This window comes from Abrus precatorius, unplaced genomic scaffold, assembly GCF_003935025.1.
Source record: "Abrus precatorius isolate BTA unplaced genomic scaffold, Abrus_2018 Scaffold8, whole genome shotgun sequence".
NCBI lineage: Eukaryota > Viridiplantae > Streptophyta > Magnoliopsida > Fabales > Fabaceae > Abrus > Abrus precatorius.
The window spans coordinates 22,448,469-22,468,929 of NW_020874428.1; the positions used below are offsets into that span (position 1 = coordinate 22,448,469).

The 20,461-nt window shown below is 33.3% G+C and overlaps 3 protein-coding genes across 3 annotated transcripts; 1 reads left to right on the forward strand and 2 right to left on the reverse strand.

Annotated features, from left to right (window-relative positions):
• Positions 1 to 1,619: 1,619 nt before the first annotated feature.
• On the reverse strand, positions 1,620 to 3,067 carry LOC113846294 (universal stress protein PHOS32). Its single transcript, XM_027474380.1, has 4 exons — positions 2,768 to 3,067; positions 2,399 to 2,508; positions 2,163 to 2,281; positions 1,620 to 1,999 (listed from the first exon to the last, which is right to left on the reverse strand). Exons 1-4 carry the CDS (start codon positions 2,940 to 2,942, stop codon positions 1,903 to 1,905), a joined length of 501 nt encoding a protein of 166 aa, XP_027330181.1. The 5' UTR covers positions 2,943 to 3,067; the 3' UTR covers positions 1,620 to 1,902.
• A 1,893-nt stretch (positions 3,068 to 4,960) lies between these two features.
• Positions 4,961 to 10,767, reverse strand: LOC113848488 (tRNA-splicing endonuclease subunit Sen2-1-like). Its single transcript, XM_027478029.1, has 3 exons — positions 10,356 to 10,767; positions 10,035 to 10,226; positions 4,961 to 5,795 (listed from the first exon to the last, which is right to left on the reverse strand). The coding sequence occupies exon 3, from the start codon at positions 5,787 to 5,789 to the stop codon at positions 5,052 to 5,054; it is 738 nt and encodes a 245-aa protein (XP_027333830.1). The 5' UTR covers positions 5,790 to 5,795; positions 10,035 to 10,226; positions 10,356 to 10,767; the 3' UTR covers positions 4,961 to 5,051.
• Positions 10,768 to 18,992: 8,225 nt separating this feature from the next.
• LOC113874458 lies at positions 18,993 to 20,461 on the forward strand. Its single transcript, XM_027512681.1, has 5 exons — positions 18,993 to 19,083; positions 19,197 to 19,348; positions 19,453 to 19,495; positions 19,733 to 19,876; positions 20,193 to 20,461. The coding sequence occupies exons 1-5, from the start codon at positions 18,993 to 18,995 to the stop codon at positions 20,459 to 20,461; spliced, it is 699 nt and encodes a 232-aa protein (XP_027368482.1).

Consider the following 20,461-nt stretch of genomic DNA (forward strand, 5'->3'; position numbering starts at 1 on the left):
ATAAGCATTGTTGAGAATGTTTAATTCAAACATTGAAAAAACTTCGGTGTATATCGTATTATGTTATTTTTTAATTAAAATTAGAGTTTTCCTTTCATAGTTTAATATATAAAGGTTCGCTTAGATATGGAAATAAGATGTTAAGTTTGATTGGAAAATAACATCATAAAAACTTGCAATATTGCATTAAGTTTTGTGTTTTGAAAAAATAATTTTTTGGAAGCATTTCCAAAGTCACATTCACATAATCAAATGCACCTAACAATGGAAGATATTTATTTATTTTGCATATTTTTCAACTTTGGAATTAAACTCGTGCTTTGGAGCTCAGCCTTGAATATGGGAAACCCATGTAATGATCGATGTTGGTCATGCTTTGGATGGAGTTTTTTTCTCTCTTAGCTATTTTTAGATTCCTTGAACATAAGGATTTAGACTTCTCATGGTTGGCTTAAAGGCCAGATGCTTCACAAAAATTGTTCGAGGACATTAGATACCAAGCAAACTGAAAAGCTTTTACCTTGGAGAAAAGAAGGCAATTGTCTGTAAAAGATTAAAAATAGCTAACCCATTCTTAAATTTTTTAATCAAAAGCCAATCACACGTACTAACTTGTAGTTAATCACCAGAGTTAGTTTCTCCATTCAAAGACTGAACAAATTCAGAGATAGAGGATCTCCTTTGCAACCAAAACTTGCAAACAAAAAAAGAAACTTCAATAAATCACTTATCTACATTTATTAAGTTAGTATATTATATTAAATTTTAAAATCAAAATTTAAATTATGATTGAATAAAATTTAAATAATACCATTTTAAAAAAAATGTGAGATCAGGCATGATTGCTTTTTTTTAAAAACAGTTAACTTTTATATATTTTTATTTAAAATAAATATTGAAATTTAATACATAAAAATTGATTATAAGGTAGTAGTGGCCCAAATCCAATGACATATCCGAAGGGGCGTGGGAAGCAAAAACTTCCCAGTTTGCATGTCCTTACACCAGCGTTTAGTTTCATTTTAATTGGTGAAAATGTTCTTTTGTCAGATTATATAGCCCATTTGCATGCTTTAAATTGCACTTTGGGATTGTTTACAATTGGGCCAAACCCTCTTGTCAGCCAACTATTAATGGAGTTTATGCAAGTGTGACCCAAAAATTAAAATTCACTGTATACTTCAAGTTTACTTCTGCTCATATTCCCTTGGTTTTCCTGTAGTAGTTTCTTTGTGTTTACTTCTATACTATTGACAGCCCTTTATTTTCTCGAAAGTATTTTAAAAATTTAATATTTGAATGTTCAATTGTTTAGAAAAAAAAAAAGCTCCTAAGTTTGTAATATTTTTTTTATAGTGCACTTTAAGGAATGAGGAGTATACAAGTTACTATTTCACTTCAAACTTGTAAAAATCTATGAGAAAATATTCGACTTTGGCACACAAATTGGAGCATCCAGTGCATTTGCCCCTCCCTAGGCCTAACGAGTCCACATGTTGATACATGAAATGTTAATGTTTTAACAACATTGGTTGTTAACAGCAATCTTACCCACGTCACACTCTAGTCATGAATTCTGAGATATTATGTAGTAGCAACCAATACAGAGATTCGATTAAATCCAAACCCAAACCAATCACACAGTTTGTTTAGTAAATATATGACATATTCGTATCTATCATTATGAGAGTTGTAATAATCGAAGTGATAAAGTAAATAATCACTACTACTACTATCACTTAAATACAGTATCATAAGCAATTAAAATTATTTAATAGTAATCATGTACTGTCATTTAAGCAAAGCTATGTTCCTTTCCCCGTATGCACCTTTCAAACAAACATCTTCATTTTCTTCATATAGACGCAAAGCTAATTAATAATTATACATTCACAATCGGGTTCAATTCCTTGAATTGGAAGATTGCTTTCCCTTAACCACTGTAACGGGGCAAGAAGCATTTGTCACCACATGCTTGCTTACACTTCCCAACAACACCCTGAGATTAAAAAAAGAATTACTTATCTCCTTGAATCACATTAACAAGAAAAAATATCTAAAATTCCTCAAATTAATCTGGTGAAAGACAGATACTCGCTTTTTTTTTTCCTTCTTTTCCGTGGTAATAATATAAAGGGTACTTGGTAATGGTAAATTTGTACCTTTTAATTGGACCCAAACCCCGGCTTCCAACAACCAAAGAGTCCAGGTGAAGATCTGCCACAGCATTACACAGCTTCTCCCTTGGATCTCCCCAATACACTTTTGCCACTGCCTTTGCCTGCTTCAAAACACACACACGTTTACCATATTTGTGTCAATTAATTACACCATACTTTTTCTTCCCATAATAACTGCAGAAGAAATTAAACAACCCAATAAGAAACAGCATAAATACCCCTTTTATCTTGGAAGCAGTGTCAAGGATATCTATGACTTCAGGATCCCTAGCAATCCCATATTGCTTAGTAAAGTTCATCTCCCTCAATTCCTCCAAAGGCACCAAAGCTGCAAACCCATTAACCAAACAAACACACAAAAAGTCATGCACAAACACCTTATTATGTATCACATACAAAACATTAATTCCTATATACCATATAGGCCTAAAACACGTTTGAACATTTCAATAAAAATATGTAATTTATGTACATTGCTGAATCATATTTATGAGTTAAAAATCAATTTTACCAAACTTGAAATTAAACTAAAACGCAATAAGCAGCTTGTATATATGAAAGAAAGGGAAGGGATGTGGGGTACTAACGTGAACCAGTGTCCCCAAAAAGCTCCTTTCGGGTGTGATCAGCTTGGGGAGGCTGAACGTTGATCAAGATAATTTGATCACCTTTGTTGATGAGATTATCAATGGCCCATCGAAGGGCTAATTTGCTTGTGGGAGAGAAGTCCATAGCTACTCCAACTATGCGTGCCTTTGCCATCTTTGAACGATGCTGGCAACAACACAAAGTTGAGTTCTATTTTATAGTTGGCGTATGTGTTTGGTATTCAGCGGTGTTGTTTGGAGACTGCGCAAATGGTTTTGAGAAGTATAGAAGAATGTTCGTGAAAGCGCAAGACTAAGAATGGTATGCATAAAGAAGGGAAAGGAATAATATATTAATATGGAGTGCGCTTTGTTCCTTATAGATAAGGAAAATTGTGGCAAATTAAGGTGGTGTGGAATATGGAATAAAGGTGTGACATTTCACAAAGACAGTGAATCTAGCTTTCCACACAGTAATCCACTGGAAATCACAGGTGTATGCACACGGATTAGGTCATGTCACCTGGGATTAGCTTCTAATTGATGTATTAGTTGAACATATATAGACAATGATTGTTCTTAATATCACTATTCATTTTCAATTTTAAAAAGGAAAAGGGTATAACGAATAAAGGGAAGAGATGTAATCCTTGACATTAAGCTTCTAAAATCTACTTGTACTTTGTTAATTAATAGAAATAAAGAAGCTAGAAAAATCTCTTTGCAACTTGCTTTCCTATCATACTTTTTAACTGCTCAAATATATCTTTGATTTTCTAATAGTTAAAAAAATTATTTTATATATATGTAGAAAATATTAAGTGAATGAAAGGTTTATTGCGAAATTTATTAGAATACATGACTGTATGTGTTTGGTAACATCCAATCATAATTAATTTAAAATGTTTATCTCACTCTACCCATATAGAGAACTATTACACTTTACAACAATCAATTGCTTTACATTTCATGTTCCAAATTTTCTGAACATATGGAAATGTATAATTAATCTTGATATAGGAGCAATGACAATCGTTTCGAAGCAATGTGTGGGATAACACCACTCCTGGGAAGAGAGGAAGAAACAAATTAAAATCGCCTTGTATATAAAACTTTTCAATTCTACATTCTTTGCTATGTTGAACAACTCGATCACTAAGGTAGCGACTTTATATTTGCTTGTATATATATGCCCGGATCTTCTTAGAAATTGAAGTTTATATTGGTACGTACATAACGTTTTTTCTTTATGAAATATTGATTATGTTAATGTTAATAGCCGAAAATAAAATATTGGCTTTCCTCACACAAATAGTGCAATTGAAAAGCACGGACGTAGATAAATTCCCATGCGACTTTAATGTAGTTTTGATAGTTGTTAATAAAATTTTCAATAACAGAGAAATATTTATCACCACTCATTACATGTTGAAAAAGAGAGGATAAAGGTCATGTTTTGTTTCGGACACAAGTGAACATGTTTATTTGATTATTTATTATTAGTTCTCAAATTAAAATAATTTTAAGTTCATATAAGAAAGAAAATTCAATCAGTGTTAATATAGTATTTTGAATAGTATTAATATATATATATAAGAAATCAAATCAGTCAAATCAATCTAATTTAAATTCTTTTGTGTTCAAGATGAATTGGATCGAATCAAAGTTTTATTGGGTATAAACTCCCTTTTTGTTTATATATATATTTTTTTAAAAATTGCTTAATAAATGGAAAAGGGTTTAAATATGTTAAAGAGATGTCATTTTATCAAAAAGAGATAAGTAGTGGGTGAAACTCTCTCAAATTCAATAATAATCGTAAAATTATAATTATAGATTTATTCACCGTAAAATTATAGTAGCTCTATTTTTTGTTTCAATAATAACCTTTTTTTTTTGGGTACTCTTACCTAATTCTTTATTTTAAAGAATTAATAAGTTTTATCTTTCACATTGAAAGGAATTTTTCAGGTTAATAATTTTGATATATCTTCTGTGCTTATAATAAGTGTTTGTAACAAGTGTTTGATACATATACTTTGCTACCATATTTTGTATTTCCATTGTATTATTGTAATTTATATCAATTTTATTTTTATGTATAGCTCCTAAAATTTTGCTATATTTTAATATCAATAATATCCTTTAAATAATAGACTATAGAAAAGTACTGTTTTTATATTTTTATTTTGCATTATTGTTAATGCTACATCCATACGATACCTAATAAAATGATAATGTACTTGTGACATACAATAATTACTACCTAGTTTTGTTATAGATATTAGCATGAACTACATTTTTCACGGCATTGTTCAGGATTCCATCTTGTAATTGTGCGCTCTTCAACGGTATAGTGTGCCAAACATAATGGAGACTCATCACCTTTTCTATTTTTATTTACATATAAAACCAGTAAGATTTTTGCAACACTTCCGAGAAGACGAGTTGTGCAATGAACATCAGACCATATTCTCAATCTTCCATTTAGATCTTTAGCATCTCCATCACATAAAACAAGCACACCATACTCAGAATGAACCCGAGCTGGATGATGACGATAGACAATGAAGTCAACACCATACTGAGCTCCTGATCTCACTACCCAATTTTTCATTCGAAGGTGGGAATAAGCCTTGTAGAAGGAAGGGAATGTTTCTTTGTTGGATTTCATGTAATGCCATAGCTCTTCATTATTGTGGTGACCAGTATCACTGTCATTAATCTTAAGGCATTTCAAGGAATAACTTAGGTAGAATGCTTCCTCAAAGCTTAATTGAAACCATTGTTTGTCCTTTTCAACTATTCTCACAGGTCGACCAAAACATGCTTTATTAAGCAGATCAATTTGTTCTGCTCCCACTACTAAGTGTACACTGTTATCAGAGAGAAATCCACTAGTATCTGATTGAAGTATAGAAGACTGAAGTTGAGAAGTGATTTTTGACATGGGTTCCCTAAGCGCTGTAGCTTCTGCATCCTGTTTAGCTTTTGCATCTTTTCCTTTCCATCTTGGTGCCATTTAGCCCTACAGAATGAGTAATCAGATTATCATTTCTGATTCAATGCTAATTTAACAAAGCTCAGTAAAAAAGTTAATGCCAAGATAGTAAATTTCTTAGAAGAGAAGAAAGGATATTTTTAGATTTTTAAGTCTTTACATTGGTAAGCAAGAAGAAAGCACCGAGATACTAAAAACTGTTCAAGCAATTGATCTAATAGCAAACACAAGGTTCAAATGGCTTGCCAGCAAAATCTGCAAGTAATAGCTTAACTATGTGATAACACTCCAAAATGTTACTGGTTAGGTTTTTAAAAATCAAGCAATTTTATGAGGGGTCAAATTTAAATACAACATATCCAAGAACAGGATAAGGGACAACAATGCAGACAAAGATTTATAAAAATCACAAATATGGGAACATGTTCAATTCTCTCTTTTTCCCTTTTCTTTCTATTTATCATTAGATGACTAAAAAAGAACAATATTAAGAACATAAATAAAAATACATATTCAAATTAAAGGATAAAATAAATATGATTTATACACATATAATAACAATAGATTGATCATGAATTCACAGATGTTATCCGGGTGATAATAAAAAAGTGGAAATCCATTTCACAAGCACTCTATCAGACATACAAGTCAATTTTCACCCATTTTAAGGCATAAAACTAGAATTTATGCTTCAAAAAGAAATTTTTATACTTTTATTAGAATAGAATATTTTTAGTATCAGTAGAAGTTCTTTTTTTTGTTCAACTATGGAGTATTAACTGAGTTTGATGAAGTAATAGTATCTTTTCAGTGTTTACTACAACAAGTCTGTAAAATGAGCTAGAGTGATGTTTTCTTTGATAATATCATGCTAACAATTTTGAAACATAAAGAGTGAATCTTGCAGTATTAAACCAGAAGTTTATCAAACCAAATCTTGCTGTTTCAAGTCAATAGCTCTGACATTGAATGCACGTTTTATAACTAAAATTATCACTTATACGAATTTTAATTCACTAAAAATTGTTTTCTAGTTTATGCTAGTGCAAAGTATAATGCTAGTTTATAAATAGATGAAATTGTTTCCTCACTGAAGGCTTAGGTTTTTAAGTCTATTTACCAATTGTTCAGGCTCTGGTCACTACCCTCACGAATTGTTTAAGAATAATTTCTCCTTCCATGTTTTTCTCTCCAAGTTGTTTTTCTTGTTCTAGTCTCACAAATCCATCAAAATTCATTTATGAAAAAAAATAAACAAAGATTTTGAAAATACATATATATATATATCACTAGAATCAGTAACTGATAATAATAATAAACGAGTAGTATTAAAAAACATATTTTTTTTAATTTATCTAATTAAATGATAATAAATATTAAATTCTATTTAAAATAATATAGAATAATGAATAAATAAATAAAAATCACCTCACTGGAGATAATGTATTCAAAGATCTAATTATTCAGTTTAGTGATTATTCATTTGCTTTTTCTTATATTATATCTTTTATCTTTATCATATTTTTTTCATATGCTTTGAAAATTAATAAAAGTTAAGTAGATCAAGCTTAATTTCATGACAATTCTGCTTCACATTTCATGTAAATCAATATCAATTAACTATAAAAATATATTTAGTGCAAAGTATAGCATGAAACAATCACCTTAACATTAAAATTAATGTCTGACTATAGCTTATTCCTTTGTGGGTTCTTTAAATTGCCCATTAAACTAAAACATACAAATTATTAAGAAACAGAACACCAAATTAGTAGGCACTATGTAACAATTTTACAAAGCCAAAATTTAAACAGAGCACGAACAAATATGCACGAAACAAACAAAACAAAGGTACACGAAACTTCAGACAAAATACAAATGCAGCTTCTTCACACAAATATGCACAGTTACAATGCTTGAGACCAACAACAGAAGAGAGTCCTAAAACAAAAACAATTTCAGATTAAAAAAAACGAAAAATGAGTTCAGGTCTGAGCAACTAAGACAAACTCGAAGCCATAGCCCATAACAAGGGATTTTACCGGTAATGGCAAAACTGCAACGACCTATACTGACTTGTTAATATTACTTATCATTTTATACAGATATCTATCGTGAATAATATTTCTGAAGCGCGATAGATTTTTCATTGAACTTTTTTTAATATATTTTAATTTTTAGTTAAATGCTTTTAAAATATATACATTATAAGTAAAACTCATTAATTTAGAAGTGAGATTAAATCATTCTGTAATTTTTAATATATTTTAGTTATTAATAAAAAAAAATGTATTAGAAAAAATAGATTAAAGAATCCTTTGCTCATAATTTTGTTCAAAACCTAAGGTCTGTTTGGTTTTGTAAATTTTCACTTTTATTTATAAACCTGCTACATTATATTTTATTTTATTTCATATTTTTAATATTTGTAAGAAACAATGAAAACGAAAAAAGGTTATTTCAAGGTTATACAGATACCTATGGCCTGTTTGAGGTGAAACTTCAAAACTCTTAGCAGGTTGACAATGATAAACCAGTCAAGGTGCACTTGATTGAACTTGAAACGATTTTCATTTATTTTATAAAATGAATTTGAACTTTCATTAAACTTATTATTTAAATTATTATTTTGTTTTTTAGTTTCTAAGAAAGATAAACTTCTATACTTATGAACCATATAAAAATTCTACAGATCAATAATTAACAAGTTATATATGTGAGCAAATCTGTTAAAATTATGTAATTGATGCAAAATTGCACGTAAGAGCGTAAAGAATTTATAAAATATAATTTCAAAAATATTTACATTAATTTCCTTTTTTAAGTGGTCAATACTAAACTTTTAGAAACTAAAATAATAGTTTATCATTTTTTAGATTATTTATTATACATCACTTCTTTCAAACATACCGTAAAAGAAAAATCTATCTTGAAAAGGATTGATTTTTTAAAAGACAATCTCATCATAGCAGGACCATCTCTACTTATTGCAAATTATAAAAATCATAAAAACAAAATTATCCCGAACACATCTCCTAGTCCAGTAGGTCAACGTGGGTTTAATGTCTATTTCAGAATTCACCACCTAGTTCCCAACTTGAATCATTGTCTCTGATCCAAGAATTGAAACTAGATTTTAGAAATTGAATCATCTTTATCTCACCTAACAATTATTCTTAGATATATCTAAGATCAGAATTCATTTCTTCTAGCCCAAACCACCCTCGTGCGTGTGTGTGTGTGTGTGTGTAGACCACATCAAATTCTCCAAAAAGAGAGAAAAAAAGCTTATACATGCTTCATCCAAAGAACAACTTAAGCACAACTAATACAACAAACAACCAGGACCAAAAAAGGTACTGTGCAACAACAAAGCTTAACTAGCATCTTGTACTACATGCATGGAAATCCAGTTACATGTCTTGACGTAGCTTAAAAGCCATGCAGACACCCGGTTCAAATTCAGCCCATGCAATATTCTTTTTAAATAGCTTAATGAAATAGCTAATCAGCAGGTCTGATCATGTAGAATATAGGCCAGTTTCGTATTTCATTAACACAGCCTTGCATAGATGAGACATACAAACTGCAGGTTGGTCCTCCCCATCAGACAAAGCTGGTCCTTCAGACTCCTATTCAAGTGACTCCGAAGATAGAATTGAGTGGCCTTTTACTAGAGAGGGAGAGAACTCAGTGAAGACAGGTTACCAGGCAGCTAAGAGGATGGGCTCTCTACCCTGTGTCCCCCATCTACATCCTCTAACTCAGACCCTCTACCTAGGAACACTGTTCGGAAGTCTAATGTCACTAAAAAAATTAAGATATTTATATGGAAAACTTGTCATGAAATCTTAGAAGTGAAAGGGAATTTAGAAAAGAAGAGAATTTTATACGATACAGTATGTCCTATCTGTAATTCGACTGAAGAAACAATGGAACATCCCTTACTACTTTGCCCGTCTAGTTTGGAAATCAGTTGCAATGTACTCCTACGCTGCATGATGTCTCAAGTTTACATGAATGGATTCTCCAAAGGTTTAAAGATGTTCAGAATATTTCAGATTACAAGAATTTTTGCAGTTATACAAATTTATTGTACTCTATGGTGCATTTGAAAAAATAAGAACGCTTTTGTACATGAAAATATTCAGACTAACCCCTATTTCACCATTACTCAGATTCAAAGCCTAGTCCAAGATATAAACTCAGTAGGGTTGATTCAAGCGATACAATGCAACATCTCAGACAAAGGTCTAGGGTATTTACCAGGTGGCGACCGCCTCAAAGTGACTAGCTCAAATGTAATTGTGACGCAGCTTTCAACAGCTGATGACCAACTGATCTCAGGTTGTGCTAGGAAGTGCTTCGCTGCATCTGCCCTAGTAGCTCAGAGATGCAGTGCTTCTGACCTCCAATCTTCAGTGCCAAAACGTCCTCTTCGAATCTGATTCGTTTGACCTGATAAGGGCGTGCAAAAGGGAGATATTAGATGTCAGAGGTATAATCGAGGATATATGGTCACTAGCTAGAGAGATTCCATGAAAAGGACTTTTGTGGGTTTAAAGAGAGGGGAATCAGTGTGCTCACCTTGCATCAGCTCGTCTTGCACAGAATCGACTCTTCCCAAACTGGGTGGTACCACCGCCACCTTGATTACTGCTCCAGCTCCATAAGAATGTGGATCATATCACTCGTTCATACGAAGAGGTTGAACAGGCTTCCGCCGGCACCTGATACTCACTTCGTAGTCGAGTCGATTAGGGAAAACTGAGATCTAGGGTTTCTGCTCCGGATTGAGTTTATATTTTTCTCTGGACTTTCTGACTAGGATTAAAACTGAGTTTATATTTTCACACGTGATTCGGGAAGTTTCTTAAGCCAGCGTGCCTATTGTGCCGTGTGTGGCCTTACGCCTTTGTTTGGCTGCTGGCCTGTTGGGCTTCGAGCTTCGGCATCTTTTTCGTGAACGAAGTACTTCGACCGAAAAAAAAAATAGCTTAATGAAATAATCACTCGAAACTTGAATAATGCACAAAGCCAAGGCCCGAGTCTTAACCCCTCCTTCATCCTCTATAGGATTAATGATGTAATTAGGATTTATCAAGTCTTGTTTATATGTAATATTATCATTTTGCTGTGGATCGGTTTATATTGTTAGTTTGTAGTTTCACACTCAAGACATTTGTGTTATTTTTAGTGGGTAATATGGGCTCATTCTTTGTTATATTGCTATAAGGTAGTTTAAGTAATAATATTTTGTCTGTGCTTGTTTTGTCCATTTTCTTTAATTGATTTGACTTTTGATTATTCATGGTAGGAATGGTAGCTTATCAGAAAACCAATGTTTTAGTGTGTATGAAGGGGTCTGACTTTTAGGTTCTTTTTATCCCATCGTTCCACATAATCTGTTTCCTAGAGTTTTATCTATTTAAATATTAAGCTTTGCTTTATGTTTTAGCCGGATCATCTTTTCATTTCAGGATGTTAAATGCAGGATTTTGTCACAGATTTAAAATAGGCCTAATTTCCCTTCAGTAGCCTAAAAAATCTGTCAGTATTCAGCATAGTTAGTGCAAATGTTAATGACCAATTCTGTCAACCCCAACCATGAAGGAGTCTGTTCAACGAGACTATCTTGTGAGAGCTATCACCTGCTTCTGCGTTGCTTGCATTAATTTGTTCTCTACTCTGACCGATCAAATGTATTCTAACAATGCAAATTTCACTGGCTATCAGTTTTTTGTTTACTTTCTAAGTTTAGTTTGTATGAATAGGAAGTAGGAACCTGTGTAATGAAATACTTTGCTTTTCTTGTCTCAGCAATGTGTTCTGATAATCAAATAAACTTCCAAGATCTTGTATAATTGATTAATTTCAATTGATTGACCTTGTTATATATTGAAATATATAGAGAAAATATCTTCTAATATACTGTAGATCAAATTTGAAGTTTCTTTTCCAACATTTTACGATGTCAGGACTAAACTTTCTTGTGTGTCAAGGCATCCTCTGTTTAAGGTTTCAAAGGAGATGTCAGATGTGTCTGGGGTTCCCCTTTGTATTATCACAATATATCTGTCAAACAAAAGAAATATCCAGAATAAAGAAAAAATTAGTGTTTTGTTCATGGTTGCAGTCACTAGTTTATGAAAATCTGTAGATTCATTCCTTGTCAAATTAAAAATTGTTATTGTTGATATGCTTTTTATATCACATTAGTGGTAATGAGCTAACTGCCAAGTGTATAACTTGACTTTCCCTTTTTTACTCTCAATATTTTCTAAGTGATGTATTTTGCTTTTCGTTGCCTGTTGAAGTGTTGGCACAGAGAATGTGAGACGTGCATGTCCTGAACTTCTTTATGCTTGTGAGATGAAAGACAAGAATGAGTAAAAAAACTCTTTCATGCAACTTTAGATGCATATCAACAACCCCCAAAGCAGCCTTACAATGCTAGCTGGGTTGCTACATGGAATAATTGACACCAAGGCAAAGAGAGCCAATGCTTATCATTCATGTCTTTCATGTTGCATCTGATTCACTAATTCTCCTTCTTAATATGACAGTTCTAAAGAATAATTTTCAAGAAAGCTTTTAGTGAACCATTTTCTCAAGTTGTGCTCGAATTATGGATTGAATTTTTTAATTACTGTTGATACATAATTTGAATTGTGCCGTTTAGGGAGGAGGGGGGGGGGGGGGGAATTTGTAAATCAGTATGTATTGATTGGTCTTGGAAATGATTAACTTTTGCTGAATTCAGAACATTGGAAATGAAGGAACCAAACTGAGAAACACTAAATCAACATTTATTTGGTCTAGAAATTTCAAATTGAGGGTTATATTTGGTTTCTGTAGTTGTCAAATAAATTGGAGAATTTTCTTTTAATTTGGTTGAGAAACCTAAGATACAGAAATTTGACAGTAACTGTTAGTCAAAAAGGGTGTCTCAGTTTTCGTTCCTTCCTGTAAAGTTAGGCACCGATTTTGATTTTTGCATTTGGTAGGCACCGATCATATTTTGTCAAAATTGCTACAGTAATTTACTGTATCAATATTGAAAATTTTCACAAAATTTTGCCGATAAATACTCAGTGTAGGAACGATTGAATGATACACCAGAAAATGATCATTCATTGATCAGAACAAGAAATTTGAGAGTGTTATTTTGTAGCTCTTATTCCATTCTGAGAGAGTATTTATTGAGAGAAAAAATAGAGTAATTTATTATTCTTTGTCCTCATAATTTTAGAAGACTTTTTGTATTCTCCCTTTTACATAGTGGAATTATTTTGCTCGTCATTATCCGTGGGTTTTTTTCTCCAATTTGGAGTTTTTCCCACGTTAAAATTTTGTCTCCATTATTCTCTTACTTCTCTTTATTTCTAATTAAATTCGATCAAGTCTTTCGCATTGCGTTGATACCCCAACAAGTGGTATCAGAGCTGTTATTTAATTGGAAATGTCTACCGTTACAAAATTTGACATTGAGAAGTTTGATGGCAAGATTAACTTTTCTATTTGGAAAGTCCAAATGAGAGCCGTTCTTACTCAGAACGGATTAAAGAAAGCTTTAGATGGAAAGTTAAAAAAACCGGCTTCCATGACCGATGAGCAATGGGATGAGTTGGATGAAAAGGCTCTTTTAGCAATCCAACTTTGCTTGTCCAAGGAGGTTCTACGTGAAGTGACCGACGTAACCACCGCTGCGGAATTGTGGTTAAGGTTGGAAACTTTGTATATGACTAAAAGCCTCGCCAACAAGCTTCGTCTCAAGGAGCGATTATATACGTTCCATATGATAGAAGGTATTCCCATTCAATCTCATCTTGATGAGTTTAATTCTATTATTATGGATCTACAAAATATCGATATTAAAATCGATGATGAAGATAAAGCTGTTTTGTTGGTTGTCTCTTTACCTTCTACCTACAAACACTTCAAAGAAATTATGTTGTATGGTAATAATGACACATTATCCTTTGAAGATGTTAAATCTAATTTATTGTCCAAAGAAAAATTTGATCTTGAAATTCATTCTGAGGACAAGGGTGAGGGTCTAAGTGCTAGAGGTAGAACTCAAGTCAAAGGGAGTACTAGTCACAAAAAGAGTAGATCCAAATTTAGGGGACGAAAATCCAACACTACCTGTCGTTATTACAAAAAATATGGGCATGATATTTCTGATTGTTTTATCTTAAAGAAAAAAGAAGAAAATAAACAAAAGAAAGAAAAAGGTAAACAACCTGTTGAAGCTGCTAATATTGAGACTGATTTTGATGGAGATGTTATGGCATCTGTTGTCTCTTCTGACAAGAGAAGTAAAGATAAATGGCTTCTTGACTCTGCATGCACATACCACATGTGTGCTTATAGGGATCTATTTACCACTTTTGAACCAATTAATGGTGGTATTGTCTTAATGGCTAATGATACCCAATGCAAAGTTGAAGGAATAGGTACTATTCAGATCAAGGCTCACGATAGTGTTGTCAGGACTCTGACTAATGTTCACTTTATTCCTGAATTAAAGCGGAATCTTATCTCTCTTGGCACCCTTGAATCTCTTGGGTGCAAATTTTCATCTGAAGGTGGAGTCCTAAAGGTATCAAAAGGTGCCCTTGTTTTGTTGAAAGCTAACCGAGTTGGTACTTTATATTTCTTGCAAGGTTCTGTTGTGACAGATTCAGCAGCTGTATCTTCTTCTATGCCTGATAATGATGTCACCAAATTATGGCACATGCGCCTGGGCCATGTGAGTGAAAAAGGCATGCATCTTTTGAGCAAGCAAGGTCTCCTTGGTAATCAAGGTATCGGTAAGTTGGAGTTTTGTGAACATTGTGTCTTTGGGAAACAGAAAAAAGTAAGTTTCTCTACTACAACTCACCGTACAAAGGGTATTCTTAATTATATTCATTATGATCTCTGGGGGCCTTCTAAAGTTCCCTCTTATGGAGGACGCCGTTATATGATGACTATTATTGATGATTTTTCTCGCAAAGTTTGAGTTTATTTTCTCAGGTATAAAAATGAGACCTTCCCCACTTTTAAGAAGTGGAAAACTCTTGTTGAAACCCAGACAGGGAGAAAAATCAAGAAGCTCAGAACGGATAATGGATTGGAGTTCTGTGACGATGAATTTATTGAGTTCTGCGCAAATCATGGAATTGCTAGATATAAAACCATTCCAAGAACACCCCAGCAAAATGGTGTTGCAGAACGAATGAACAGGACTCTACTTGAGAGAGCTCGTTGTATGCTCTCAAATGCTAGGTTATGGTATCGACGTGAATTTTGGGCCGAGGCAGTATCAACTGCTTGTTACTTGGTCAATCGTTCTCCACACTCGTCACTTAATTTCAAAATTCCAGAAGAAATTTGATCAGGTAATCCTGTTAATTATTCCAATTTGAGAATCTTTGGATGTCCTGCTTATGCACATGTCAATGATGGCAAATTAGCTCCAAGAGTTGTCAAGTGCATATTTCTTGGTTATGCATCTGAATCTAAAGGATATCGTTTATGAAATCCTAAGTCACAAAAATTAATTCTCAGTAGAGATGTGACTTTTAATGAGGATGCTTTATTATCTTCTGGAAAACAAACTTCTGTGATTTCTTCTACTAGTACTAATAATCTGCAGGGTACTAGCGAGAAGGTGGAGTTGGAGTTGAAATCTACAACTCCTAATGTTGATGTTCCATCTACTTCTATCAATGAGTCTAGCACTGATATTTGTGGTGACGATGATGTTGATGAGATTACCACTTCTCCAATTCAGCCGCAGGAAGAGGAGTATTCCATTGCCCAAAACAGACCAAGAAGGACGATTACTAAGCCAGCTAGATATGCAAATTATGCTTATGATGATAATTTAATTGCATATGCATTATCTGTTGCACAAGAAATAAATAATGACATTGAACCAGCCAGTTATACTGAGGCTGTTTCTTGTGCTGATTCTTCAAAATAGCTAGTGGCTATGAATGAAGAAATTGAAAGTCTTCATAACAATGGTACTTGGAGTTTAACAGAACTTCCCAAGGGCAAACGGCCTTTGAAATGCAAATGGGTTTATAAGAAGAAAGACGGCATTCCCGGGGTTGAAGATCCTAGATGCAAGGCACGATTGGTTGTTAAAGGCTTCAGCCAAAAGGAAGGTGTTGACTTTAATGAAATTTTCTCACCTGTTGTTCGTCATACCTCCATACGTGTTTTGCTTGCTTTTTTTGCTTTATTTGACTTGGAATTGGAGTAACTTGATGTTTAGACAGCTTTTCTGCATGGAGAGCTGGAAGAGGAAATTTATATGGAGCAACCTGAGGGATTTATTGTTCCTGGTAAGGAGCATCTTGTCTGCCGATTGAAAAAATCTTTATATGGACTCAAACAAGCTCCGAGACAATGGTATAAAAGGTTTGATTCCTTTATGATTGGGCAAGGTTATTGCAGAACTCAATATGACGACTGTATTTATTTTCAAAAACTTCCTGATGAATCTTACATATACTTGTTACTATATGTTGATGATATGTTGATTGCATCACGTGACAAGTCTCTGATCAGAAAATTAAAAACTCAACTCAATAATGAGTTTGAGATGAAAGAATTGGGTGCAGCTAAGAAGATTCTTGGTATGGAGATTTGCAGGGATCGTCAAGCTGGTAAATTGTTCCTATCTCAACAAAAATACGTTGAGAAAGTGCTTGACATGTTTAATATGTCTAATTGCAAACTTGTTTCTACTCCACTTGCTGCACATTTCAAGTTATCATCTGACCTTTGTTCTGAGACAGAGGAAGACATGGAGCGTATGTCACGCGTTCCTTATGCTAGTGTTGTTGGCAGTCTTATGTATGCTATGGTATGCACTAGACCTGATTTAGCATATGCCGTTAGCATGGTGAGTCGGTATATGCATAATCCTGGAAAGGATCATTGGAGTGCTGTAAAATGGATTTTTTGGTATCTCAAAGGTACTTCTGATATTGGCTTGGTATTCGATAAAAATCATGCAACAACTGAAGTTACAGGTTTTGTTGATTCGGATAATGGTGGCGATCTTGACAAAAGAAGATCTTTTTCTAGTTTCATATTTACTCTCTGTAACTGTGCTATTAGTTGGAAAGCTCAGCTTCAGTCTCTTCCATCATTATCTACTACTGAAGCTGAATATGTTGCAGCAACAGAGGGTGTGAAAGAGGCTCTTTGGCTTAAAGGTCTGATTAATGAACTTGGTCTTACACATGATGTTTTTACTGTGTTTTGTGATAGTTAGAGTGCTATTTACTTGACCAAGAATAACCGCTATCATGACAAGACAAAACATATTGATGTGAGACATCATTTTATCCGAGAAACTGTTGCTAAGGGTGAAGTCGTTGTTCAGAAGATTTATACATCTGAGAATCCAGCTGATATGCTTACTAAGCCTCTTCCAAAGGCCAAGTTCCAACATTTTTTGGACTTGGTTGGTCTCTACAGCACTTGAACACCCTTCGGGGAAAAATGACGTTGAGCAATTTATCAAAACTGATCCAAGGTGGAGATTGTTAGTCAAAAAGGGTGTCTCAGTTTTCGTTCCTTCCTGCAAAGTTAGGCACCGATTTTGATTTTTGCATTTGGTAGGCACCGATCATATTTTTTCAAAATTGCTACAGTAATTTACTGTAGCAATATTGAAAATCTTCACAAAACTTTGCCTATAAATACTCAGTGTAGGAACGATTGAATGATACACCAAACGATCATTCACTGATTAGAACAAGAAATTTGAGAGTGTTATTTTGTAACTCTTATTCCATTCTGAGAGAGTATTTATTGAGAGAAAAAATAGAGTAATTTATTACTCTTTGTCCTCATAATTTTAGAGGACTTTTTGTACTCTCCCTTTTACATGGTGGAATTATTTTGCTCGTCGTTGTCCGTGGGTTTTTTTTCTCCGATTTGGAGTTTTTCCCACGTTAAAATTTTGTTTCCATTATTCTCTTACTTCTCTTCATTTCCAATTAAATTCGATCCAGTTTTCCGCATTGCGTTGATATCCCAATAGTAACATTTGTTTATCATGATTTTCCTTCAAGTCATTGTAAATCAAGCTGGTAGTAAGAAATTCAAATATTCTGATTCATTTTTTTCGCTCTGTACTATTTTATGTGCAGATGGAGAGGCGAATCATTGATCTTGAGAACATGCAAAGAAATGGATGAATCACTTATGACAGCAATTGCTGAAGCATATCTGGTTGGAATATCAGATATTCTTTTTGAACTTCATTTGTTGGTTAATTTGCTGTAGCCTCAGGTTCGATTGGGTTGAGGAGAATGTGATACATCAGTTCAGTTATAAACATATTTATCTTTATTCAATTTAGGCTCGTATTTATAAGAGTAAATCAGAATTGAAAATGCATAAAGAAAATGCAGTTTCATTGGTTTGTTGTGGATGACCAATGTTTCAGAATTGAAACTACTTGTTCATATTGTAAACAGTGAGATTTAAATTCTTTTCAGGTTAAACTTCTTTTGGGAATGCTTGTCACAAAGTGTGGGCTGAAGACTGATAAAGCTGTCGTGCCTGAATAACACATGAAACTTCTTGCCACCGTACCAAGACTTCAAATTTTACAGTACCCATACATACCCTGAAAATTCACAAATTAATTTAGATGGCCTATTTACGTTGATTTACATGGTTAATTAGGCGGGTATTTTAGCTATTCAAAGGAACCAATCCGATAATTTTCCTAATGAATGTTTTGTGAACAATATTTTGGGATATTTAAAAGTTATCTCATTTATCTTTTGGTTCTATTTTTGAAATGCATACTATTTAGTTCCAATGAATATGGTACGAACATGTACGAATGCAAGTAAGTGAATTTAATTGGTTGAAGATTAAAATAAAATAAGTTTTAATTAAAATATAGGCTTTTTTTTTTATACTGATTGCTTTATATATATATATATATATATATATATATTTGTTTATTCAATTATGGGTTTTAAACTCAATTCTGAAGTTTAAAAACTCCCAACATTATCAACGTCAATTCAACACCTCTCATCTCTGTCTCTTTTCCTATTACATTACATTACTTATTATATTTATTAATTTTTTCTTCTCTTCCTATCTCTCTCTCCGTGTGCACCCATTGTATGATTAAGAAACTTTTTCCTTATAAACATGATCAATCAAATTGCATAAAGAGAAGCCTTTCCCGCTATGTCACACTTACACCATAACAGCTTGCATTCTGATAGCACTAACTCCATGGAATTGGAGAATGGAGTCACTCATTCAGATCTGGCACTTGGTATGCATGCTATATATATATAAATAATATTTGCATTTTGATTTTCAATATACTTGTATGGGCTTCATTTGTTTCCATTTTCAATAATGCTAATGATTGACCCCATTAATTAGTTCCACTTGTTTCTGGTCTTAATTTGCTTATGCCTACACCAGAATCTTGGTTTCAATCTGATACATCAACTGGGTACCTTGAAGATGCCATTGCTGGCAGGGTTATTCAGTGCAAGGAGCAAAAGTCACCATCCTGCTCTAAGGATCAAAAGGTTATATATTCAGGTTTTATATTATTATATCTAAGACAATTTGCTTAGTTTCGTTATTCCCAGCCCTTAGTTGTAACTGAAAACTCAGTAATTTTGATGATCAGGTTGATCAATTTCCAACATGTTCCACAATAGCACAACTTCATGGTATGTATGCCTTGGTATCGTTTTCAATCTATCTTGATTTTGTTCAGCAACTCCATTGTCAATATGTTTATGGTTATCAAATTCTGTGGCAATAAGGTGTATAAAACTTGGTATATGGATTGTGGAATAATCGTATAAAGTCATAGTAATTGAAATGAAACCTACCCACCACACCACCGATGCTATAATTTTGGCATTATATACAATACAACTGATGTCTACTCATCGCTTTTGTAGATTATTGCCTTACACACCAGGAAAAGGTCATCGCTACGAACCTATCATCATCACCACCACAAAGTGACACACATGAAGCTGCTATCAAACATGATCCTGCTCGGAGGAGCTATGCATCTAGTGAGTTAGATGAAAATGTGTTTGGTAGACACTAACACTTAGATATAAGAAAATAAACGAGAGAGAAAAGTGATAAATATGAAGAGTGATGTGATGCGTCGGAGAGAGAGAAAAAAAATGAAAGGTGTCAAATGAGTAGTGACAAAGTTGGGTGTTTATAAATCTTAATTGGGTTTCAATTATGACACACTTTTGCTGAAACTAAAAAAGTGCCCTTGATTTAGCACGACCACTTTCTAGTTATTCCACAGCTTCTTCATCCTAATTTCTTGCATTTGTTTTCCAAGTTATAATGGTTCACTTGTGTCCATTTTTGTTAATTTTCTGATGGTGTTTCCAGAAGGTCAACAACGGAAGAGAATTGCTTACCCATTTGAGTTGGTGAAGGGTGGAGGAGTTGAAGCGGAAACAACCCTCAAAGATATAAATAACCAGATTCTCATGACACCATCAGCATCAAAGCCAATTCCACACCTTGTGGAAGATCCTATGACTCATCCCTGCAAATTTGCCAAAGGTTTTGGCTGGTCAGGAAAAGCAGTGGCATCTTTTACTAGAATTCACACTAGGGGTAGAGGTTCCATTATCATTATCAGGACCAAGGATTAA